This window comes from Semicossyphus pulcher, unplaced genomic scaffold, assembly GCF_022749685.1.
Source record: "Semicossyphus pulcher isolate SPU_LCO1_2020_fin unplaced genomic scaffold, fSemPul1.0.p SCAF_13, whole genome shotgun sequence".
NCBI classification, from domain to species: Eukaryota; Metazoa; Chordata; class Actinopteri; order Labriformes; family Labridae; genus Semicossyphus; species Semicossyphus pulcher.
In genome coordinates this window covers 11,741,425-11,766,736 of record NW_027211637.1, presented here as the reverse complement: position 1 = coordinate 11,766,736, position 25,312 = coordinate 11,741,425, and the positions used below count along the sequence as shown (strand labels likewise).

The 25,312-nt window shown below is 39.7% G+C and overlaps 2 protein-coding genes across 3 annotated transcripts in view; both read left to right on the top strand.

Moving 5' to 3' along the window:
- The first annotated feature begins 243 nt into the window (after positions 1-243).
- On the top strand, positions 244-20,339 carry kif5aa (kinesin family member 5A, a). Of its 2 annotated transcripts, none has more exons than XM_069659612.1 (29): positions 244-844; positions 3,900-3,987; positions 4,074-4,147; positions 4,661-4,765; positions 4,904-4,952; positions 5,105-5,160; positions 5,279-5,366; positions 9,055-9,179; positions 9,289-9,393; positions 9,965-10,113; positions 10,311-10,459; positions 10,560-10,738; positions 11,041-11,109; positions 11,320-11,526; positions 11,830-11,976; positions 12,133-12,321; positions 12,436-12,553; positions 12,826-12,887; positions 13,125-13,234; positions 13,479-13,580; positions 13,804-13,864; positions 14,014-14,085; positions 14,575-14,679; positions 15,136-15,352; positions 17,710-17,884; positions 18,041-18,120; positions 18,292-18,331; positions 18,476-18,561; positions 18,982-20,339. In XM_069659612.1, exons 1-28 carry the CDS (start codon positions 716-718, stop codon positions 18,552-18,554), a joined length of 3,129 nt encoding a protein of 1,042 aa, XP_069515713.1. In that variant the 5' UTR covers positions 244-715; the 3' UTR covers positions 18,555-18,561; positions 18,982-20,339. The 2 variants fall into 2 exon arrangements, with proteins under 2 accessions (XP_069515713.1, XP_069515712.1); XM_069659611.1 differs by having other exon boundaries at positions 18,979-20,339.
- A 3,124-nt stretch (positions 20,340-23,463) lies between these two features.
- Positions 23,464-25,312, top strand: part of LOC138589231 (pleckstrin homology domain-containing family G member 4B-like) — a 36,992-nt gene continuing 35,143 nt past the window's right edge. The window contains exon 1 of the mRNA XM_069659430.1: positions 23,464-23,618. Within this exon, the coding sequence (XP_069515531.1) occupies positions 23,464-23,618 (155 nt within the window). The remainder of the gene's footprint in view (positions 23,619-25,312) is intronic.

The following is a 25,312-nucleotide window of genomic DNA, read 5'->3' as shown; positions in this document are numbered from 1 at the left end:
AACCTGCCCTGCACTTCAATAATGGTTTCTCATGCCAGGAGTGAAGGTTTGGCTGCTTTACACAAAGTGATGATGTTGTTTTTCTTCATTACTCTGTTCGGATATGACGCTGCAGCATTGGGCTCTGGTTTCCGCCAGCCTGAGAGGATGCTGAGCTGGTACTGTGGGTACCACTTTAAAGAGACGGATACAGACCACGCCCTTCCTTTAATCTCCGATAGAGGGCGCTGTGGCGGACAAACTGGCCCATCAACAGCAGCTTTACCTCACTGCCCTTCCAGCAGCATCTCACCTTCAACCGGCCAGACGCACGTCCACCGCCGCACCCGAAAGGAACAAGCTAAAACACAGAAAAGAAAGGGACAGCGTCAAACAAAGCGACGAGAGAAATCAAGTGATATTATAGTCTGTTATTTTAATGATGTAGGGGATCGTTTTGCGGTTACACATTTAATTTAGCCCGCCTTACTGCGACAAGAAAACACCGTCCAGCTGCGCATAAAAAATTGCAGACTCTCAAAGCTTGTAAGGATAAAACCGCCCAATATTTCCAGTCATCCTCATCGCTCTCTCCACGACGGAGGACGAAGTCACTACGCCTCGTCGTTTATTTTGACGGTCAGAACAGGCCCCGTTGAGCGACTGCGCTCCAGCTTCAGCAGCATCTTCGTTCTCAGCAGAAAGCAGCATCCTTCCTCCTCACTGAATCTGCGCAATGGCCGATGTCCCAGCGGAGTGCAACATAAAAGTGCTGTGTCGCTTTCGCCCTCTCAACCAGTCGGAGATTGTACGCGGTGACCAGTTTATCCCCAAATTCCAAGGAGACGACACTGTTGTCGTCGGGGTGAGTAAAGAGAGACGCTTTGTTGTATACAGGCCCTTCATCAATAAAACATCAGCTCGGCCCGTCTGTTTGGGTTGTGGATTGAAATCATGATAATCGTTGCAGCACAGAGAATTACCACACCTTTCCCTCAGAAAAAGGTTCTTCCTCCCCTATTTTGCCCATAACACGTCAGAGCATCATAATGTAGGCCTAATGTTGTTGAAGTGCGCAAACTGGCCTCTTGCATCAGCTGACTAAGGTCTACATGGTGTGGCCTATGAAACACAGCCAGTCTAATACATTATTATCCTGAAACATTCGTCTTATGGCTGTAAAGAGAGACTAATATAACATTTTGAACTGTAAGTTGCTGTATTTTTATGTAATCCTATTTCATTTAGTCCTTACCCCCCTTGAGTAAACCTGATTCATTACAGGCATGTAATAGCAACAACCCATAAGGTAAATATAAATGAATGTAGTGAACATCAATGAAGTATTTTCCACTCTAATGGAACCATTTATTTATACTGACTGAATTAGCCATATTAACCTCTTGATAATGCTGCCATCAGGGGTAGGGTTCGTCTGCAGACATACTGGTGCAGAGGTGAAGCCTGGTGATGATGTTAAATGTTGAGGTTTTTACATGTGGGGGCTGCTGAGATGTGGGACTATAATGCGTTGATGCTGTCTTGTTTACTCCACACATTTTTTTTATGTTTACAAGAAGTGATCCACAAATTCTATGCAAAAATACATTATTCATCTTCTTTAAATCCTACATTTATCAATGCTTACATTTTCCTAACAACTTTAAGAGGGCAAAACCCACCCATCATTGAAGTATTTTTTCAGTGTTTCATAATATTATGGTATCAAATGCCAATTTCTGAGATTTAAAGTTCAGCAATCTGCCAGGAACAGACACTAATCTGAAGTTAGCTGTTTTTTTAAAAATACAGTTATATATTTATAACCTATAGATGGAGATTGCTGCATAGATAACTGAGATTTAAATTTGATTCCATTAAAACATTGCAATGTGATTCACATTTGAAACTTGAAGAAATGTAATTTAATTGATTCCATCCCTGGAAACCAAAATCAATCAATCTCAAATAAAAATGCCCAAGGCTTTTCGATCATATGATTAAATTATTGTCAACCTATCAGCCTGTAAACAATTAGAACAACTATTCATGTGATATATAAATACATATTATACATTTTATCTTTTAAAAATTTGTCTTGCATGTGTTTCTGGTTGGCCCTGGTCTTATGATTGAACAACTACTTTATGTCTGATGTAGTTAGAAAGAAACATTAAACACATGAGTAGTACACAGTGGGAGGGACTGTTAACTTTGGTTTTCATCATGGCAGACATTTACAGTGTGCAGATGGAGGAATCATATAGAAACTTTCTCTGGCACTAATGGAAACATCTTGACCTGACCTTCGACTCTCCTGTCAGCATGACTCTGTACTGTAAAGTCAGAAACTGATCCCTCTAATTGCCTCCAGAGAGGATCAATAATCATCCAGTGAGCTCATGCATCACTGACTGACCTGCTTTCTCTTGTCTCCTGCTCCATCTGCTTCTCTTTTCTTATCTTTTAATTTCCTTTAAATGTTTTGTTTCATTGTATATCAATCTCACCCTTCTGTCTCTTCTTTGCTCATTCATCTCCCTTTTTTATATCCCTTTCTGTGCCTCCTTCGTTCCTCCCTCTCTCACCCTGGGACTGAATGTCTCTCTGGTAAATCACTCTGTCATGGGGGCGGTCTGCAGATGAGTCAATTTGTTAATGACATTTAATACGCCTCATGTTCTGGCAGCTTACATTGTATTGTGGCCTCTTTATCAGATAGGACAGTGACATTCAGGAGCTTAATAGCCCGTTTTTTGCAGTGAGGCTTTTCAGAGCTGAGTCACTAGTTTGTGTGTCACAAAGAGGTATTTTTTATTTAAGGGCTAATTAATTTTATTAGCTCCAACTTTTAACAAGAAGTTTAACTTAATAAAACACCAAAGTTACATTTTGACAGGTAAAATCTGGGCGGACATCAATGAAAATATCTAAAGAACATTAAGAGCATGTTGAGTTCTTATGCACTTTGTACTGGGCCTTGCTATGATTTCTAATTCTATAAACATCATTATGTATTTGTCAACCTAGTCAACTAGAGAGCAAAAGTGTTCACTTTAATACAATTAAGACTGGAAATTTTTAGAGAGACACTGAAGTACTGCCCCTCCTCTTTCTGGGTAACAAGCATCTGTAGCTGACAGTGTGGAATGTAGAAGAATGTATATTTAATTTATTATATTTTGGTAAGCACACATTTCTTGCTAAGAATAAGATGACAAGATTGATACCAATATCATATCTGTCTGTTAAACATGACCAGTCGGAAACAATAGATAGCTAACAAAGTTAGCTGTTGGTTATAGCCTAGCAAGCTATATTCCCGCTTCCCACCTTCAAAACACTGCTAGCCAATAGGAAATCATTGTCAAAATGTTACAATCCATAGCAGTATATAATCCTTGATCTTGAAAATGTATAGAGAAGCTAATTATGAGATCAGTGACAGAGCTCGTTAGGACTACTGAGCTATACCTGGCGGTACTGAGGAAACATTGTTATCAGCTCTTCACTGTAAACAAGGTTGTTGATGAAAGGCCTGTAGTGTATGTCACGTGACTTTCTTCCATAATTGGATATAAATTTAGCATTTTTTTTAAACAGCCTTGGTCTATTATCCAAATTGCCAGGCTCTGGATGAAATATGGTTCTGTCTAGCTGGGAGAAGTAAGGACTGCAGAATTGGCTTTCTCTCTCTTTGCTGATGTCATCTTCTTTTGATGTCTGCATACTGCTGGAAAGATAAGACAAAAAATGTACCGCACCTGCTGCTTGCACCATGTTTTTCCTGACATTTAAAAGTTTCAAAATGCAACAATGTGAGTGTCTTTATTCTTTAGACTGTTGACATGCTGCAGAAGAGATTAAAGTATTTTAAAATAAATATATATACACGTTTGTTTTTTTCGTGATCTTTGCAGGGGAGGTCTTACTCGTTTGACCGAGTGTTTCCGACCAACACCACCCAGGAGCAGGTGTACAACACCTGTGCCAAGCAGATCGTCAAAGGTGCGGATGATAAGCCCCATCTGTTTGTGTCAAACATTTGAAATGCTTTTGCTGTGGTTCCTTGTATTGTTTTGTTTCTCTTTTAGATGTTCTGTATGGGTACAATGGCACTATCTTTGCATATGGACAAACCTCCTCCGGGAAGACTCACACCATGGAGGTACAGTTTTCAGAGCACTGAAGTAAAAAGATATCTTCAAATAAACATTAATATAAACATGAATATTATACAAGCAGTCAGCAGTCAGTAGTTAGCAATAAGTTCCCAAATATTTTAAAGATAATCTTTTTTTTTTTTTGCTTAATTTCTATCCAGTTTAATCAAATATTTAGTTTGCGGTGTTGAACATAATATAGAACAGTGAATAACTGTGCATAGAATACATTGTTCATGATTAATTTAAGATTAATTGTTATGTAACTCCAACTGTTAGAAATGAGTGGCAGGTGCTACAGAAGTGATCCTTCTTCCAATGTTGATTTTTTTTTTTTTTTTTAATCTTTGTGCTTCTACCAGGATAGCATTTTCTACCAGTTACCTGTCTGCATCTTTGATTAAACACACATTTTCTGACAGCTGAAAGGCATAATTGCATGAGGTCTCCGTTAACCTTTGACCCTTCATAGGTATCACCACTGGAATCCTTGTTATATCTGTGAATTCCTGTTTCAGGGAAAGCTGCATGACCCTCACCAGATGGGTATCATCCCTCGCATCGCTGAGGACATTTTCAACCACATCTTTGCCATGGATGAAAACCTGGAATTCCATATCAAGGTATTGTATCTGATGAGTTAATGGCTTGTGTTTTATTATGTATTTTTATTTTACACTCAGTTGGTTTGTACTTGGACCCCCCCAAAAAAACACGCTTTTTGTGTTCATACATAACATTGTTTCTTTCTTCTTCTACAGGTTTCATACTTTGAAATCTACATGGACAAAATCCGTGACCTTCTGGATGGTTAGTGCCCAAGAGCTCTTCATGAATGAACAGCGACAGTTCTTTTATTTGCCAAATTGTGAAATAAAAACGAACCAGTATTTCCATTGCATGCATTTATCATCTGTTCTAAATTACTTTAAAACACTCATAAAATGTTGTCTCTTTTTTAGTGACAAAGACCAACCTGTCTGTCCATGAGGATAAGAATAGGGTGCCATACGTCAAGGTTTGTGAAAGTGCTTCATATGTGTTTTTAGGTGAAACTCTGTCTCTGTTCTGCATCAGATCCATGATTTAAAGTCTGTCTCATGTGTCTCTCCTATGCTTTCTCCTATCCCCCTCAGGGATGCACTGAGCGTTTTGTCTCCAGCCCTGATGAGGTTATGGATGTGATTGATGAGGGCAAATCTAATCGCCATGTTGCTGTGACTAGTGAGTATTTATCTCAGATTATTTTATCACATGAATATTACAATTCCTTTTTTGATGGAACGAACAAAAAGCCCATAAAGACAAATGTTTTAGCCTTTGACTTGAGAGTAAAATTCTCTTGTTCCCCTACTTACATTTCAGAGCACGAGATCTAGATTCTTTTTAAAGGCAGAGCGCTTACGATCATCACTGATGCGCGAAGTGACAGCTGAGTTGATGAAGCCTGTTATTGTGTTGTGTTATGTAATCGTGTTAAAGCCCACTATGATTTTCAAGCTTCATTCATTCTCATAATGACAAATAAGATGGAGCTCACTGAGCCATTATCTATTATATCTAAGTCATAGCCGAACAGCTCCTTCTTGTTGGATTATAAGCAGCAGTTTTGCATTCAGTAGGTTTTCCTGTAACTGACATAAAACCTTCAAAATAAGAGAATTGACAGTTCTCTAATCTGTAATTCCTGCACCTTGTTCTGGCCTCCATGCTGCTGACTCACTCCTCTGTGGTCCAGTAATAATATCTGACTAATGGCTCTGATACTGCAGGTTAACAGGTCAGAGTGACGCTTTAGCTTTATTGTACATTTCACCACTGTAATTAAAAGCAGCTAAAAATAACATGCGACCTAATTACCAGAATACAGTAGCGTAAGGGAGCATAGTCAGAGTCATATATTAGTAGTGTTAGTAGGAATGCTCTCAATTGGTTTAATATCATTTAAATACTTAAACTGAAATAAAACTTATTCTTTAAGCAAGAAAAACAAAGATTAACTCCACTGACAATTGTTTTTAACAAATAAGATTTTGAGAGGAATTATTTTCAGTTACCATTGCTAAGACAGATTTTGTATTGCATCGGATGCATTTTAAAAGAAAAAATACAGAAAGGAATCTCCTTTGAGAAAAATCCAAGCCACAAGCCAGTGCAGCGCCTTCATTTTATCTCTTTTATACACAGTCTTGTGCTGAGTCACCGAGCTGGGGTCGCCTGAAGAAAAAAGTGAGGTGATGCTTTGGGATTCAGTGCTTAATAAAACCACCGGAAATACTTCACTGTAATACACCTCAACCTATGCAGTTCTCCTTTGTTCCTCATAAACTCATTTTGTGCCTCTAGTGCCTTTGTTTAGAGGCTTCACATCTAACATTCTGTCCTTTGATTTTGCCCTTTACTGCAAAAAGATTGACCGGAATAGACCTGTATGCATACTTCCCCATGTTAGAGATATAGATTAGATATAATCTCAGTTTTGTTGTATTTAGCGGCACCTAATGGTGATAAAAAGGAATTGCGGGCGCATACGTCCCAATTTAACCAGACGACTACGGTTGTCTTACGGTTTGCCTCTGAGCGTTGAATTAGTTTCTTTTTCTTTGGATTTTCACATATTTTTTAAGTTGTATCTGTAGTCATCGTTCTTTTCTTTGTTTGTTCAGCCATAGTAGATTACTGTTTACTCACAACGGCAAGTTGCAGAGGCCTACCCTCTCTGGCAGACCAGCCACTGCTGGGTGATGGAAAACACGTCACTAACTGGGCGCAGCTTGTGATTTTTTCTGCGAATGTTGCCACAGACACCCAGTCCATAATTATACTATATACTGCAAATGCAAAGGCTCTCATCAGTGGGCCATGGGCTCAATCACCATTGTGTTAACTCATTTGGCGATAGATTGTGACTTAACAGACATTTATTTAAATAAAAATATTTGAGATTATCACTTTAAAGTACAAGAAACTTCAATGAATTATGGACTAAAGCAGATATTCAATGGTAATCTTATAGAAATCAAATTCCTACTTCATGCAAACAAAGAAAATCTCTTTCTTCAAAAATATCAAAAAACATCAACTTGTATCACATCACTTAATTCATTATTTTTATTAACCGCACACACTGTAGAGACAAACACACACCAGTTTACTCAACTGTAGAGTAATGTACTATTATCTTGTACATTTCGTTCATTGTGTATATCAGTAGAGCATTTTATAAATTCCTTTTTAAGCTGCAGCTCAGCAAATTCAATGATTGTACATTAACCTTCCCTCCTCTCAGTGTAAGTCCTTAATCACCTTAAACTGAGTCACTGCAGCTTCCTGACAATGATGTTGATGATGTGATCTGAGCCAGAGAGATGAATCACAGCTCAGAGTGACACTCACAATCAAAATATATTAGAGAGGGAATACACGCGCTGAGTAAACCTCAGTATGTATGTCATGTATCTAGTCCAAGGCCAAACTATAGAGAGTAATGTTTTTTTGTGTGTCTTATGTAATTTAGGCAAAATTGAAATGTTGATAACTAATAAAAACAGATATTTAGTTTAGCAGAGTTTGAATGAAATTATTTTCTAAGCAGACGTGGGCACTTAACAACAGAGTGAAATTGGCTGTGGAAATACTGCATCGCTTGTCTGCAAAGATGAAAGCTCAGATTGCTCATCCTGCAAAGATTTCTATGAAAGAACAGCGTTTTAAATCATTTATCTATCGAGCTGATCTATGAGCAGTCTCTTACCAGACAGGCCAATAAAATACCGTCTGACCCATCTCACACTCTTTACTCTCAGCTGCAGTCTGTCACTGGCAGGAGATCCCTCAGTGCATGTGCATACTTTAAGTAAATCATGTCATCAGCCATGATGATAGAGTGTGTGTGGGCGTATTGTATAGTTTTTATGTACATATGAGGAAGCCAATGGAGGTTTTGCATGTTCACTGGATGCAAGACAAATTCCCTCACGGTGACAATGTAATAGATCTTATCACTTTTAAAGAGATATATCATTTAAAAATAATCTATAATGAAATACAGTCTGCTCAAAGAGCAGAAATAAAACAATGTTTTAATGGTAATAATTAATTTCCACAGCAATCTAACTTTGAAAGTGAAATGAATGTAAGCAGATGTAGATCAGACTTCTAAACACTTTGCTTCTGAGCAGCTCTGTCTCCTCTGTTTCCTGTCTGATGCTTGCTGACTCACCGTGCTGCAGAGCGGTGTGCCAATACAGACTAATGGGGCGACACTCTGCAGACATTGAGCTGATGCCCTCAGATATCATCTGCAGAGAAACCTGAACCCATTGTCTGTGAGGAGGTCGGATGAAGAACAGCATTTAGAACAATGCTGTTTGTAGTCTGCACTCTGTGAAATGACAATATCATTCTGCTGCAGTGTTCTGGTTGACAAGAAGGACGTTGAAGATTTCAAATTCACTGATAAATTAGTTCAAATTTGTATATGCAGTTTTACTTCATCGAGGTGACATGATCCTAAGAACTGCTGGTGCCGCAGAAGAGGGGCTTTATAAATAAGACTTTGTTTATTTCAAAGAATCTTGAGCTTCATGTTTAAAAGTTACATTTTTGTAATGTCATAATCTCCATGATCACACATGGTTTGTTGTATCTCTAAGACCAACTGTCCTTCATTCTGATTTCTGTAGTTAAAATAATGTTTTTTTCATACACAAGCAGCTTTTGGATGGAAAAAAATAATAATTTAATGTATTAATTTTTTCACTTATACCATTTTGCATTTATGATTTTTTTTAATCCATCTCCAGAAGTGTTGAGTTATGCAAATCAAATGTATCTGAAGTTCTGGGACTGCAGGGAAACTTATTTGCCTTTCATCCCCTCCAACTGTTGTGTTGCCTCTGTCTTTGTGCAGACATGAATGAGCACAGCTCTCGCAGCCACAGCATCTTCTTGATCAACATCAAGCAGGAGCATGTGGAGACTGAGCAGAAACTGTGTGGGAAACTGTACCTGGTGGATCTGGCTGGCAGTGAGAAGGTAGGAGCCACTAAGGGGGAAAAGTGTTTCAGCCTCTCTTAAATGATTGTTTTTGTACTTTACTTCAGCATTTGTTTGACGTGACTCACTCAATCTCCTGTTATTCCAGGTCAGTAAGACTGGAGCTGCAGGAGCCGTCCTGGATGAGGCTAAAAACATCAACAAGTCTCTTTCTGCTCTGGGAAATGTCATCTCTGCCTTGGCTGAGGGAACGGTGAGCCACGTTAACCTACTTCCCTCTATTTACATTGACAGTACAGTAACATTTCAGGCTGTAAGATCTAAGATTTACTGTGAAATAGAGTAGCAGGACTATTGATAACACATTTACCATTTACACAATGGAAGTTTACTTTAATTTGGTTAATCTTTGACAATATAAAATGTTTAATTTCAGTTCTGTAACTCTGAGTATTGTGTTGCTGTTAAGTTCCAGCATCAGATACAGAATACAGAATATAGCCATCCTTTAATGCCAAAACTATCCCTGCCAATAACAAATTAGCTTGTCTGAAAAAAAGCGAAATAAAGGGGAATGTGAAAGTGTGCATTTTGCTGAACAGAATCTGCTGATGAATCCCGGCAGAAGTACAAAATCAGGAAGCAAATAAAACATACGTCAGATCTTTATCTTTTCCTCTCTCCGGTTTTTGTTTTCCTTTCCTCATCTCCTACGCTGCATTTATCCTTTCTTCTCTTCTCTTCTTTCTGCCTATTCATACTCTCTGCTTATTCTCCTTTCATCTCTCCCTCCTTACCTATTCCTTTCCATCTCTGTCCTGCAGAAAAGTCATGTGCCATACCGCGACAGCAAAATGACCCGCATCCTGCAGGACTCCCTCGGTGGTAACTGTCGCACCACGATGTTCATCTGCTGCTCCCCCTCCAGCTACAATGATGCCGAAACCAAGTCGACTCTGATGTTTGGACAACGGTAGATACATCTATAGCTTTAGTCACTGTCACTTTGGAAATAAATTGTAGTATCCAAACATGTTCGAGAATTGAACTCAGTTAATTTTTTTAAATGTTTTTAAATGATCCCTTAGACACTATGATCATCAATCCTCTCTGTGATCACTTTAAAAATGGATTCACATGTTTCCCTGTGCCTCTCTCTCTCCGTCACAGTGCCAAGACCATCAGGAACACCGCCTCCATCAACCTGGAGCTGACGGCCGAGCAATGGAAGAGGAAGTACGAGAAGGAGAAGGAGAAGAACAAGACAATGAAAGAAACCATCCAGAAGTTGGAGGCTGAGCTCAACCGCTGGAGAAATGGTGAGACGCATGAAGTGTTTCCTGACTAACTGTCTCACAGCAGAAATATTGGACCAAGATAACCTGCATTACTCTCATGTGCCTTCATCCCTCCCCACAGGAGAGGACGTGCCTGAGACAGAGAGGACCACGTCAGATGTGGTGAACCGTATCGAGTCTGTGGAGGAGCGCCCCATTTTGGACAACGACACCTCCTCCATTGTGGTTCGCATTTCTGAGGAGGAGCGTCAGAAGTACGAGGAGGAGATCCGCAAACTGTACAAGCAGCTGGATGACAAGGTCCATACACCAAAACACAGACATACTAATTTACACAGACAATTTTATAATTTTGCTGTACACTAATTTTACCTCTGTTGTTGTAAATGCAGATGTTATTTTTATAATCAAATAAATAGAGGGATATTTTTTAGTGTCCCCCTCACTTATCTTTAATACTTGCAACATATTAAACAATAAAATGTAATAATTGATTTATAAATTGAAAACAATCACAGACAAAGGAAATTAAAAAAATTTGTTTGCAATATTTTCTGAGGCTAGATGGCAGTGAGGTTGGTATTTATGATACGATTTTGCAGGATGATGAGATCAACCTTCAGTGCCAGTTGGTTGAGAAACTGAAGCAGCAGATGCTGGACCAGGACGAGGTCAGTACATTCAAACAAATACTCACTGTATGCACACACAGACTATGCATGTCAATCTAAACTTACAGTTACAACCAAGTTCTAGCAGCCCCTTTAAGAATTGAGGAGTGGACAAAATGGTTTATGTTTTTTTAAAACTGCCTCAGGTTATGGTCCTCATTCGCTTCCTTTCCCTGTCTCTCTTTATCTCTCTTCCCTCCTTTCCTCCAGCTCCTTGCCTCATCCAAGGGGGATGGGGACAAGGTCCAGGCTGAACTCGGTAGGCTGCAGGTGGAGAGCGACTGCGCCAAGGCTGAGGTGAAGGAGGTGCTGCAGGCTCTGGAGGAGCTGGCCATCAACTACGACCAGAAGAGCCAGGAGGTGGAGGAGAAAGGCCTCCAGAACCAGCTGCTGGCCAACCAACTGTCCCAGAAAATGGTACATTTGAGAAGGAATGGTGTTAGATATTGGATTGACAGAATTAGGGCTAAAATCAGAGGCAGGAGGTGCAACAGAAGGACACACTGGCTTGCTTCACTACAAATAGAAGCCCCTGCTGTAGCGTTGCAGCCTTCCTAAATGAAAGATCTGCAGGTATTTTATAAAAAAACAAGTAGTGAAAAACTGCATCTACAATGAAAGTGTTCAGTTCAACTATACCTACTAGGTACATAAAGATGAAGAATATGTACAGTATATTTGACATTTCCTTCTCTCCTCCTCTCTTTCTCTCTGAAACAGGCCAGTCTGATGGAGCTGGAGGCGGAGCTGTCTCGTATGCAGGAAGTGAGCGGTCAGCAGAGGAAACGCATCGCTGACGTCCTCAATGGCCTCATGAGGGACCTCAGCGAGTTCAGCACCATTGTGGGCAACGGGGAGATCAAGCTGGTGAGTTGGATCAAAGTCTAAATCGAGTTTGACTAAGGTTTACTGAACAACATATAATGGATTGATGTGCTGTATGTTTGTGCTGTTCCGTTGCATGGGACTGATGGAGACACCATGGAAGAGATCATATTCTGAATTTTTTCCTCCAATCTGCAGCCGGTGGAGATAAGTGGTGCGATTGAGGAGGAGTTCACTGTGGCTCGCCTCTACATCAGCAAGATCAAGTCGGAGGTGAAGAGCATGGTGAAGCGCTGCCGCCAGCTGGAGAACATGCAGCTGGAGTGCCACCGCAAGATGGAGGAGACCGGGAGGGAGCTCTCCTCCTGCCAGCTCCTCATCTCTCAGGTGAGAGATAAACAGAGAGGAAGAGATGAAATCGATGAACGACTGAATGAATGAATCACCTGTTGTAGTTTCTCATGTCTTTTTACACATTTCATATGTCTTTTTTTGGTACAGCATGAGGCCAAGATCCGCTCTCTGACGGAGTACATGCAGAGCGTAGAGCAGAAGAAGAGGCTGCTGGAGGAGAGCCACGACTCCCTGAGCGAAGAGTTGGCAAAGCTGCAAGACCAGGGTATCGTGCACACCACACACACACACACACACACACACACACACACACACACACACACACACACACACACACACACACTTTTTTGCAAGAAATACTAACACAGTTACAGCATTATTTGCTTTATTTGTACTAGAATACACACAACTCAATACATTACATTCACAACATAAGAACGTTTGACTTAAAATTTCTAAGGAATTTGCTGAAGTTTGCTGATGTTTTGAGGTTGTAGCTCAGTGAAAAGAGAATTCTCTTTCTTTTTCCTCTACCAGATAACTCCCTGCTCGAGGAGAAGGAGGGAGAGAAGGGCGAGACTGAGGATGGAAATGTGAAGGTGACCTTTTTGTACTCATCCTGAAACACGAGTATACTGGTAAAAATCTGTTTCTGACTTGGTCGTCTCAACAACCAAGAAAACAAAATACTTATCATTCAGTTCTGACTCTTGTACTTCTGTTTTATCTAAGCTGTTTGGTGCTACATGATCAACTATGCTTATACTCTCTTGATCCAAAGAAAAACACTAGTATCATTGAACAGATGTTGAATATTTGCTCTCTTTATTTTGCAGAAGACTATCCGTCAGCAGGGGGAGTCTCACCGCGGCCTCCATCACAAGCAGCTGGCCCGCCTGCGGGATGAGATCAACGAGAAGCAGAGGATCATTGATGAGCTCACTGAGTCCGTGACCTCATTGATTATTCCTTTCCATTTACACAAATAAACACTGCATGAGATTATTTCTTATCAATAATTATTAAATGTTTTTAGAATTATTGACAATATTTCATACATCTTTTTATACCGCATACTCAAACGTTTACCAGCTATTACTGTGAAATTACAGGTTTACTGTTACTTAGTTTAAAACTAAACTCTTCCTTTTCTCTATTTGTTCATGTGCGCCATTATTTCATTCCTTCAGTCGTAACTCCAAGCTGGAGCTGGAGCTGGCTCAGGTTCGTGCTGACTTTGAACGCCTGAAGAGCCAGGACAGCACCAAGAGTGAGCGCCTGGAAGAGCTCTCGTAAGTGTTGGGGAGGTCCAGTTTCACTTCAAGAGTCATCATAAAGTTAATCATTTCTTGAGCATTTTTTCTGCTACAGATACTGAAACAATTAGAATGAAAGTGAGCAAGTCAGATTTCCATTCTCTTTAAGTTCAGCAGAGGGCACTCAAAACAACACATTGATATTGTCCTAAAGGCCACAGTAATATTTCTTATTTTTTAATGATTGTTTTCTTGTCAGATTCCTGCATGAGCGCCATGAGCAGACTAAACAGGACTTGAAGGGTCTGGAGGAGACTGTCGTGAGTAAAATATACAACACTCTCCCTCGGTCTCCTCTGTGTTTCTGTCTCTCTCTTTTTCCCATACATTAGATTCTGCTCTAATTTCTCATACATCACAGTGTCCAGAGTTGTCTTCCTAACCTCCTCTCCATCTGTCTTTCCTCCAGGCCCGCGAACTCCAGACCCTCCACAACCTGCGCAAGCTGTTCGTTCAAGACCTCACGTCGCGGGTTAAAAAAGTAAGCAGCTCAAAGATAATAAGCACAGACAAAACCTCCGCTTTTAAAAAAAATCTTTTGCTGAATGGGTAGTAAGGAATATGCAACTTGAATATCACTTGATAAACCTCAGTAAAAATGACAGCAACAATCCACATCTATCAAATGCCCCTGACCTTTTTGATATCATAAAAGTAACACAATAAATTATATTTTGGTGTTTACTTATTGTATATTAAATAATATTTTAATTCTTATTCAAATATTATTAGTGTAGTAGAAATAGAGCAGAACGGTTTTAAAGGGGGCACATGTTAAGTGACTTTGAAAATCAGTAGTATGAGGTTATGTTCACGGTAATCCTTTAGAGATATTTCAGAGATATTTATAATCATTTCTTTCAGCCCCCCTCTGATGTCTCATGGTAATTGCCATGAGACAATAGAAAGTCTTTCCCTCTAACTGGCTTTCTATTTATTTTCTTATCTTCCTGCTTCACCGTCTCTGCAGAGTTCCGAAATGGAACCTGATGATAGCGGGGGGTCTTGCACCCAGAAGCAGAAGATTTCCTTTCTTGAGAATAACCTGGACCAACTTACAAAGGTTCACAAACAGGTGAGAAACATGCTAAAAAGTGACAGGTATGTAACATTTAATGGTGCACTTTGAATTGCTTTAGACCAGGGGTCGATGTTATTTTGATACTTTTCCTTTAAGGTATTCACAGATCCTGGGAGATAATTGGCCTGATAGTTGCATAAACTGCACACCTAGAAGAATGACATCAGTGGGTGCAAAAAATAGTGTTTGGCATAAGTGAAATATGCATTTCTTTGCCATAAATATCTTTTTCATAGTTATTAATTATATTGGATCATATTACTGATTTTTTTTACTGTATTTCTACTTCTTTGAGTATTTAAACAGTAATTTATGAACTTGCACAAACTGTAAATGTTGTTTCTACAGTATTTTTTTTCCTCTTCCTTCCTGATTCTGATAATCTAATATTCCAATTTTACCCTCTGTGTAATCTGTCACCCCTCCTCCTCTCTCTTCCTTCACCTCCAGCTGGTTCGTGACAATGCAGATCTGCGCTGTGAGCTTCCAAAGTTGGAGAAACGTCTTCGGTCTACTGCTGAGAGAGTTAAGGCCCTGGAGACTGCATTGAGGGATGCCAAGGAAGGTGCCATGATGGACCGCCGGCGCTACCAGCAGGAGGTCGACCGCATCAAGGACGCCATGAGGGCAAAGAGCGCCATGAGGCGCCCCCATGCAGCACAGATCGGTACTTCAATATAACTTGATCATAACTACAGGTCCCTCTTGCTTTTTTAAGATGGACTTATTTATTCTTCTTCATCTTCTTCTCCTTCTTACCCCATTTCTTCGTTTTCATTGATCCATTCCAATGCCAAACTACCTCAACTGTTGTCACAACTGAACAAGGACTCGAACCCAAATGCACGACTCAGGAGGCAAAAGTAGAAAATAAACAAATCTTATTATTAAAGTGCAACAGAAAATCACTCACAAGGAGGAAAAAGATAACTATTAAAGTACAACAGAAAACCACTCACAAGGAGGAAAAAGGTCAGTATTAAAGAACAACAGAAAATCACTCACAAGGAGGAAAACCTACTAACAAAACCAAGGGATTGACAAAGTATCAAAATAAAAGTACAAAACCTGACAAGACGGGCATGGAGCAAATGCTGACAATTCCTGAAGTGATGACGGCACGGAGCTGGTTTACTGGCACACGAGACAAGACGAACTGGCAACAGACAAAGGGAGACACAGACCATATATACACAGGGTAATGGGGAACAGGTGGAAACAATCAGGGCAGGGAAGACAACCAGACTGGCGGGAAAAACACAAGGGGCAGGGCAAGTTACCTGAAAAGAGAGGAGAGTAGAATTTCAAAATAAAGCAGGAAACCATAAGACAACATAGACACAAGACATTTAAACACCGCCAGCTTTCTTGGCCATGACAACTGTCATTTTAAGAACGTAGTTGCGATGGTGGCACTATGGCAACTGTAGTTTAAAACTTTGAAAAGCATTGTTTATTCTATCCTATTGTTAACATTTGCAGTCAATAGAAAATTACCATCCGTAAATATCCGTTTGTAATTTTTTGAGCAATCATCTTTTTAAAAATACATAACAGTCATTTCCATGTTGTCTGGTTGAAATTAAACAAATTCTCAGAATCTTGGTTTGATAACATTTACACTAGTTTGAAATCTGCCTTTTGATGCATATGCAGCTGTTATCACAAACCTGGTGATTATCGTTATAGTGTTATAGTGTCCTGCCATTGATTGCAAAGGTTTTGAGTGGTGCAGGTGAGGCAGAATGAACCTCTAATGCCAATGTGCTGTGTGGATATGAGGGACATGATTTTGAGGTTTAATGAAGATTTTGCTATCGTCCTCCTCTACCTTATTTGGTGTTCCTCCTCATAATGCCTGACCCCGGCCCACTGTTTCACAGAAGCTTAAGTTTGATTTATGCTTTTGTTTGTGTTGTGAAATGACCAAAACGCGTGCAGTTTTTAATAGATTTTTGTCCTTTTTTAAATCATTTTTCAATCAATCAGTAACAGTTGAAGTCAACAGGTCTACTATTAGCATTAGCAGCAACAATAATGATACTATGGGGAAGACTGATCTTAGTAGTTGTTGCAGTCGAGCAGGTCCACAGCAGCAGGTGGTCTGCAGCAATACAATACTGCTAATGCTAATAGTAGACCTGTTGACTTCAAGTGTTACAATTAAAATTACAACAGCCTTTATCATTACTCTGCTTCTCGCACTAATTTAATTTATTTTTTCGCAAATTTTCACACTAGTGTACCACTATTATTGGCATTGTAACCATAAGTATGTATTACCTGTTGTTGTTCATGTAAGAAGGACATATGTTGTTGTTGTAACAAGAACACATGTTGTTGTTGCTCTCTTTGTCTGTCTATCCTGCATCTCCTCCTATCCCATTTTCGGCCCATCCAGTCGAGGCAGATGGCTGTTCAACATGAATCTGGTTCTGCTCGAGGCTTCTGCCTGTTAAAAGGAATTCTTTCCTTGCCAATGTGCCGAATATTGCTAAGTGCTACTCATGGTGATTCATGTTGGGCCTCCCTTTAAATAACAAAGAATCGGTCTAGACCTGCTGTTTTTTTGAAGTGTCTTGAGATAACTCTGGTTATGATTTGGTGCTATACAAATAAAATTTGATTTGATTTGATTTGATTTCATTTGATGGTGCCTGACACGTGCTGCAGCATTTTGTACCAGCTGAAGAGTTTTTAGTGAATTATTAGGGCAGCCTGATAGTAACGAGTTACAATAATCCAGCCTGGAAGTAACGAATGTATGGACTAGTTGCTCTGCATCGTTTTGAGGCAAGATGTGTCTGATTTTTGCTATGTTGCAAAGGTGAAAGAAGGCTGTCCTTGATATTTGTTTTATGTGGGAGATGAAGGACATATCCTGATCAAATAGAACTCCCGGATTCCTAACAGTAGTGCTGGATGCCAGGCAGATGCCATCTAGGGCAGTATTTTTGTCTGCAATATCAGACCCAGTGCCATTATAGTGGTCCTTCAGCTTATATTTATGTATCATCCCAACAGCCAAGCCAGTGAGACCAAAGCAGCTGCCCGTCTGCTCTCCCACAAACCCGTTCTACACTTACATCCGTGCCGCTGAACACGCCAACACCTACAGCAACGCTCTCTTCCAGAGCAGCGCGACACAGCCGAGCTCCGCCAGCGTCAACTGCAACCCCAACTCTGTCCAAAGCAACACGTGAGTTCAAATCTTCACTTCCAACTTTTCCAGAAACAAGATTTATGTTGTAGAGTCTCTTTTCCTTTAAATATTTTTAGGGAAAAGGAAAGTATCTCTTTCTGTGTTTAGTGTTTTTGTTTTTGACTGTGTTTGTCACCTCTGTGTATTTTACAGAGTTTCCACAGCGCTGGGTTACAGAGCAGGCAGATATAATGGAGACATACTGGAGTCCTACCCACTCAACATTGACAACGGTAAGTGCAACAGTACACACACATACCTGCGTCCAAACTTATGTGAACATGAACCCATATTTTAGCATGAAATTGTATTGATAATACATAGTAATTTCATAAAAGTATTACTAGTATTAGTTGCTCAAATCAGTTAATGAGATTCTAAACTTCTTGTTTTGTCTCCAACAGGTAACAGCACCAGTGAAACAAGAGACATCAATGACAACAGGTGGGGGATGTCAGTTACAGTGAGACAACAGAAAATAGAAAGCCTGAGCTGTTTTTCCACTGTCAGTGGGGGTGATGTATGGTTAACAATGATGGTTTACTTGGCTGTGTACTGACTGTTATGTTTGTGTATCTGTATTATCAGGAGTGATGTTCACTGTGGCAGCGAGGTGGATGATTCCAACAGGCACTACATCATTCAGCAGGAGACCACTGCAAGTTAATGCCATGGTAATTACCAGAGTACTATACACACACACACACACACACACACACACACACACACACACACACACACACACACACACACACACTCTTTAGTCAATGCAGCTTAGACCATGCACATTTACTGCAAACTACCTGCATTTTCAATGTTAGTTTTAGATGGAGAAGTCACTGCAAATGTACTTTACTAACACACTGCTATGAACTGGACACTGGTGGCTGTCTGGTCAGAAAATAAGTCTTTAAACATGATTTTTGAAAGAAAAGCCTATTTGATTTGATTTGCTGAATCTAAAGAAATTATTGGTGTGGTCATTCTAATAATAAATATTATAAATAATTTCAAGTCGTTCAATAGAACCTTTAAAAGATTTCTGTGTTTCTTTTTCCAACTGATGACTTCCTTTTATCTTCTCTCTCCAGAAGATGACCAAACACTGTACCGTCCAAGGACCCTCCCTTCCCATCTGCATGCAGCCTGTCTCCCCATCCCGAAACTGCATCACTGATGAAGATGATGATCTGTAGCCCCTTTAGTCTTCTAACTAGATGAAGCCCCTCCTGCTCCTATGGTGACCACTATCACCCTCAGGTATGGGGTGCAGTCTCTTCCAGTTCAGTCAGTGCAGGAAGTAAGTATAATAAAAAATTAGTGGGGGGGGGGTTTAAACACAGAACTCTAAATCAACTCATCGAACATTCAGCCACTCCATTAGTCAACAGATATCACTGATGCTGATTACTTCCTGAAGTGGTTGAACTGAAAAGGGGCTGACTCCATCCCTGGTTACTTAGTACACACATGTTGTAAATAATAATATTGCTGTATACTCCAGTAGAGGTTTTTGACCATCAACTGTTTGTGTGAATGCACAGCCTCCACTGTCCCCTGCACACATCTTGGAACAGGCATCATGTGGATGACATACTGTAGGCAGACATGACCTTTTTCTCTGTCGTAAATAAGTGTGTAACGCCAGCTTGTAACAGAAGACCTACACTCTGCATGCATGTCGCCTAGCGGGTTAGCTTTCAAATCTTTGCATGTGTCCTGATTCCAGTCAGGAGCTGGTATGCTGCGAGTGAACTGTCTGATCAACTTTGACAGATGTCACAGAGAGATCTGGTTTCCCTTAATCCTGATCCCAGTCCACTTCTTCAGATTTTCTATTTTAATTAAAATTGGGCTGTTTTGTTAATGTGGCTTAAACACAGCACACTGGGAAATCAGATGCAACATGCATGAGGGAAACCCAGCCCAGTATGGTAGTCCTTTATGCAGGAAACCTTTTGTAATTGCTTTGACACTGTGACGTTGAAGCAGTATGATGCCATTGTTATTTACAGGTAATGTTGCCCGCATCCATTTAATGTGGCTCCCTTCCTTTACTGTACTTACACCTTTTGAGTCTTCATACCAAGCCTTAACAAGAGCTGGTTTCTCATGATCAAACTAACACGCTGTCATGTGCATACATTTGTAATTACTACCTCTAGATCTGCTCATTATACACTTAATACAGTATACTCAGATATCATTCTTTCAAATGCTGAATAAGAGCTGATCTTAGAGTTTCTAGAGATAGTTGCAACTTTAGTACAACAATATGTGTCAGTAGGTTTAAATGCTCTTATCAGGGCAGTAGTTATGCTCTCTAGAAGTTAATTCATACACAGATTCTCTTTTCCATCTTAACACAGGGACAGAGCAGGCCAGACACTGTCAGGTTCATGGCTGAAATAGAAGTAGATTTAATTAATACTAAAAAAAAAAAAAAAAAGAATGCTGAAATTGGTCTCTAAATCATTCATATTTGGCATATTTAAGACTGAGTAATGATGACTTCATCCATGGTCTCCTAATGTTATGTTAAACTATTGATTTGATTTTACCAAGTGGTTGTAAATCAGACGTGAAAAACCACGTCAGACCCCTAAGAGACTGTGTGGATGTAATTCAGTGATTCAGTGCTTTATAATCACAACCATTAAAGTCCAATAATAAGTGTCTGCAAACAAGTCCCCAGCTGAGCAGCCACCAGCCTGGTGTGGACACACTGTTTGACCGCTTGAGAAGCTCACGTCAGGTCGTGTTGTTATTCTTCTGTTAGAACCCCTGACCAGCCAATCAGGATAGAAGGAAGCAGCATGTCTTACGTGGATGATAAAGAGAGGGATGTGTTTAAACTAAGCTGAGTCACTGAAATTACAGGACAGATCAGAACAGCAGTATGTAGAACAACCAAACAGCTTCAGCAAGAACACATGAACATAAGCTGATCATATTTGGTCACAAATCAAGTGGAATTATTTAAGGTTTAATTATTAATGTATTTATATCACAATATAACCTTTATTTAATATAACAAATATGTCTTTATGTTAAGTTTTAGTGTATTACATCACATAAAACAGGACCCGAAATGTCAGTCGTCTGATCTTTAACAGCCTCTTTCATGACAGCACTGCTCTGTCTCCTGCTCTTACTGACACTTACAACATCTCAGGGCTTCACATTCACGATCACATCCACCATGGGCCATCACTGTCTTCCTCATAGACTTATTACCATGTGAATGCTGATGAACAATCATGTCAGTGTGTATTCTTCAAGGCTTAGCAGATGAACTGTAAATCTAATACCGCAGAAATAACATGATTTTATACATAGTATATAACATCTCATTTCGAGCACATTGAATCAACAATGAAATAAATCCCTCAGCCACACCTGGTCAAACCCTACTGTATGTGTCCAAGCAGACCCTCTGTTTAATATCTTCTATTAATTATACTGAATACGTTTAAAGGAGGGGGGGTGTGTGTACTATATTGTCACCTGCTGTCCCACTCTCATTCCAACATATCTAAATACATGTGCTATATATTGTTAATCTTGTAAGTAAAATAGCGTGCCACAACATAGTACACGGAAGGCACACGCTAACTTTGTTCAGAGAAATGTTTGTTTTATTTATTTCTGTATGCCTATACTGTAGCGTCAACATGATTATGTGAAGAATCACCGTGCAAAACTTCTGTATATATAGAATCATCACTATGCTGTATTGTATGTGAACCATTGTGTTGTAGTAAAACGTTCAATAAACTTGTAGAAATGAGTTTGTTTAAAGGAGTCATATGGGTCGAAAGGATTGTCGGAATACTGTGAATCATGTTTTAATAAATGAGAGAAGTATGGGGTGCAGGAGAGAGGCTGAAGATGGCTCCATCTAGTGAATGGAACAGAAAATTGTATTGATAGAGATTCAATTGAATGAAGAGCCACTTTATTGACTGACTGTCCTTTCTCTATCAGCACATGTTGTCTAAGAAGAACCAGCTCACATCAACTCAGCCTCCTGATGGAATAAAACTATACAGAGGGACAGCAATTCTATATCAGAAATAGAAATATTTCATTCCCCGGGGGAAAATTCGGGCGTTACAGTTGCTCTGACACAGAGAAAAGCATGAAGAAATATAGAATTTATAATAGAAAGAAAGTGTGCACCAGTACTTCCTCATAGAGTCTTTCAGCTACAGAAACATTTAAAGAGATGCAAATGCTTCACCAATTACAGATATTTAAAATACAGTTTATTCCTGCAGTTGGCTTTCAAGCTCTATCATAAACCATATTAACTGCAACTCCATACAACCTCTGATTACATTCTATCAGTGACTGATGGTGAGTTGCATGCGTGTTGGGCGCTCTCTGTTGTTACTGCAACCTCTGACCTAAACAGGAAATGAATTTTCAAACTATGTTATGAAAGGAACCTCTAATTTTTGTATTGTACTGGGGGAAAGTGAAATTCCGAAGTCCAATATGTGCATTCGTTTAACCACATATTTTCAATTAATCAACAGATTGTATAAAATGTCACACACCCTAAAGCTGGGAGATAAGACATAAATATGGGGAAAACAAAAACCCCGACAGTCAGGAGACTGTTGAAACCCTGTTATCGCTCTATTGTTGTATAATAGATACACGTTTTAATTCTATTTATTCTCTGGATGAACATTATAACCAACCACATTTCCCAAATTCCATTGAAGGGATGAAGATCTCATCGAGGAGAGGAACTTCCTCTGTGCCTGATATTATAATAAGCTGCTCTTCATCGTTCCCACGAGAAAGGAAGCAGTGATGTAAACAGCAGAGGCATGTGAAGCATCTTTATGTCATGTGTGCTTTGTGTCAGTGTGTGGGTGACTCTGCATGTCCGTCCGGAGACACATAGCCTATTAAATACATAAAAGATTATCAGACCTGGTTGTGAGATGTTTTCTTCTTCACTGTTACAGTGTTATTTAGAAAATACTGGAACATGTGATGTAAGGTGAGGGAGAAATGAAAATACCTTGCTGTAGGACAAATAGACTGACTTTAAAGTATTCTTTTATTTGGGCAAGACATTGCTTTACTGACCCCTCTCTTATATTCATACAGTGTTATATTTACCAACATAACCACAGGAGACCTCTAAACTGTAGGCTATCTTAACTGACTTGAGGGGTAAAGAGTATTAAGTCCTGCTTTATGACAACTCCTAATTTTTGCCTGGTTTTGAAGTTTATGATATTTTCGCTCCCTGTTTACTTGCTTTGACATTTCATCCTCCTTTCTATGATAGAAATACAGTTTGACGCAGCATTAAAAGTGAAGACATCATAGTGTTATAATTTTTCAGATAAAGTATTTAGAAAGTCATCACTTTGTGTGTTTCAAAGATGCAATGTTGAATTTCACTGATTCGTCGACTGAATGTTAAAGGAAACGCTTTGTTCAGTATCCCTGAAATGCGTTTTTTTTTCTCTTGTTTGGTTTCATTCACCGCCCACTGTCCATTGATTTCCACTTATTCTGCGCGCATCCCCGCTGCGCGCTCCCGCTGCCCGATGGATCAGACTACTGAGACTCTGCGGCACCAGGAGGACGCTGCACCTCCGACCCGAGCGACAGGGAGCGACGGGAGAGCCTCTACACTGGCTCTGCAGCAGATTCCTGCTGGATCTCCAACTGCTCTGTCTGGACGTGAGGAGCGACGAACAAGGTAGAGAGCGCCCACATGTTTTGTCTTTAAGTCTTTAAGTTTGTCGATGATGCATGACCTATACATCTATAAACGGTCACACGTGATCGTTTGTGTACTTGATTTTATCCTAAAATGCTGAATTGTTTAAAGTTTGTACAGTAGTGACTAACTGACGTGTGGCATGAAGGTGTCAAGTTGAACCAACACGTTTTGCCCTTTGGCCTGTTAAGCCTATAAAGAAATGCAATGCAGGAAGCAAGCCTTTACAGTGTGGTGGTTTCATAATGTTTGTTGTATGTCTGTAAGGCTCCTATCACAGCTGGTAGAGGTCCTGTGCTTAAAGGTCCACACATCACTAGAAAAGAGGCCAGTAGTGTTTATTTTCACACAGTGCTGTAACTGTGGCTGCACATGCATCTAGATTATATATACATGTACAGGCACTGCAGTATGTCAATGCTGGAGAGCCAAGGTCCAGCCCAATTATCAATAAAGTTATTCTTGTAGCGGCTGGATAGCCTTGACCTTATTTGATTTTAAGAATTATGCACAACAATGCCACGGTTACACTGCAGCATCTACAAATGTGTGTCAGAGGATATATCTTAATGTCTAATTTACTTTCAGACATACATCAGCGCTCAGAGGATCCTGTTTCAATCCAATAAAATCAAAATCAAGAGGATTAAATAATCCATGCAGATATTCTTTTAATCTAAAGCCAAGGAGAAAGTGATAATCTTCCAAACTATGTGCTCAGCTGACTGTCAGTTACACATACTTAAGACTGATAATGTGATGACACACACACACATATACTAGCAAGACAGAATGCTCAAGTTTCACTCATCTGAATGAAAACGATATTTAATGTCCGTCATTGCATCATGTTATTCCTCTTTTTTTTATTTTATTATTCCTCTAATAGAGTTTTGTTAATAAATGGGAACTTACTGGTCGGCTGTGGCTCAGTGGTAAAGTCAGTCGTCTCTGGAGTCGGTCGGAGGTTCGCTCCCCGACTGCTACAGTCACATGTCCAAATTTAGGCCTTTGCCATCAGTGTGTGAATGTGTGTGAAAGGGTGAATATGACATGTAGTGTAAAGGTGAAACGCCCTGTCTGATGACGTTAACAGCAGCAGCTCTTTCTGCATCTTTAAAGGCAAACTGAAAAATCAGTTTAAATCTATTCAACTCTGTTACCACTTATTTTATATCCCTGCTTTTAGACCAACATATTTTTGTTGCTGGTGTATTTGTGAGAGAGAGTGTGGGTGTGTGTGAGAGAGAAAGAGTGTGTGTGAGCGTGTATGTTTTTAACGTTCTGATCTGAGTCATTCTGTAATTTGTGCACCGTATCAGCCCTGATTTTCTCAATCAGTGCATTCCTAATGATATTTTAATTGTGACCTGGTAAGGGACTGTGGATGAAAATGAGCTTTAAGCTAACTCTGCTACAATACATCAAATGGTAACATTTATGCATTGTAAATGCAGTAACATTTAATATTGTTCACAGTCCCTTTTAGAATAAATGAATAAAATAAATAAATAAATAAAAGCACTTTGAGTGGTTGGAAGACTAGAAAAGTGCAATATACTGTACTCTTAAAGCCATGAGCTTTATTATCTTAGTCACATTGCATGATTGATTTGATCAGATACATCTATCTTCTCCTGGTTGATATAAAGAAGTGGTCCAACACACGATAG

Coding starts and splice junctions, on each gene's coding strand:
- kif5aa (XM_069659612.1), top strand. CDS start 716: ATGGCCGATGTCCCAGCGGAGTGCAACATAAAAGTGCTGTGTCGCTTT. Junction 17,885..18,040: donor AACTCTGTCCAAAGCAACAC/GTGAGTTCAAAT, acceptor TGTATTTTACAG/AGTTTCCACAGCGCTGGGTT. Junction 18,121..18,291: donor CCCACTCAACATTGACAACG/GTAAGTGCAACA, acceptor TGTCTCCAACAG/GTAACAGCACCAGTGAAACA.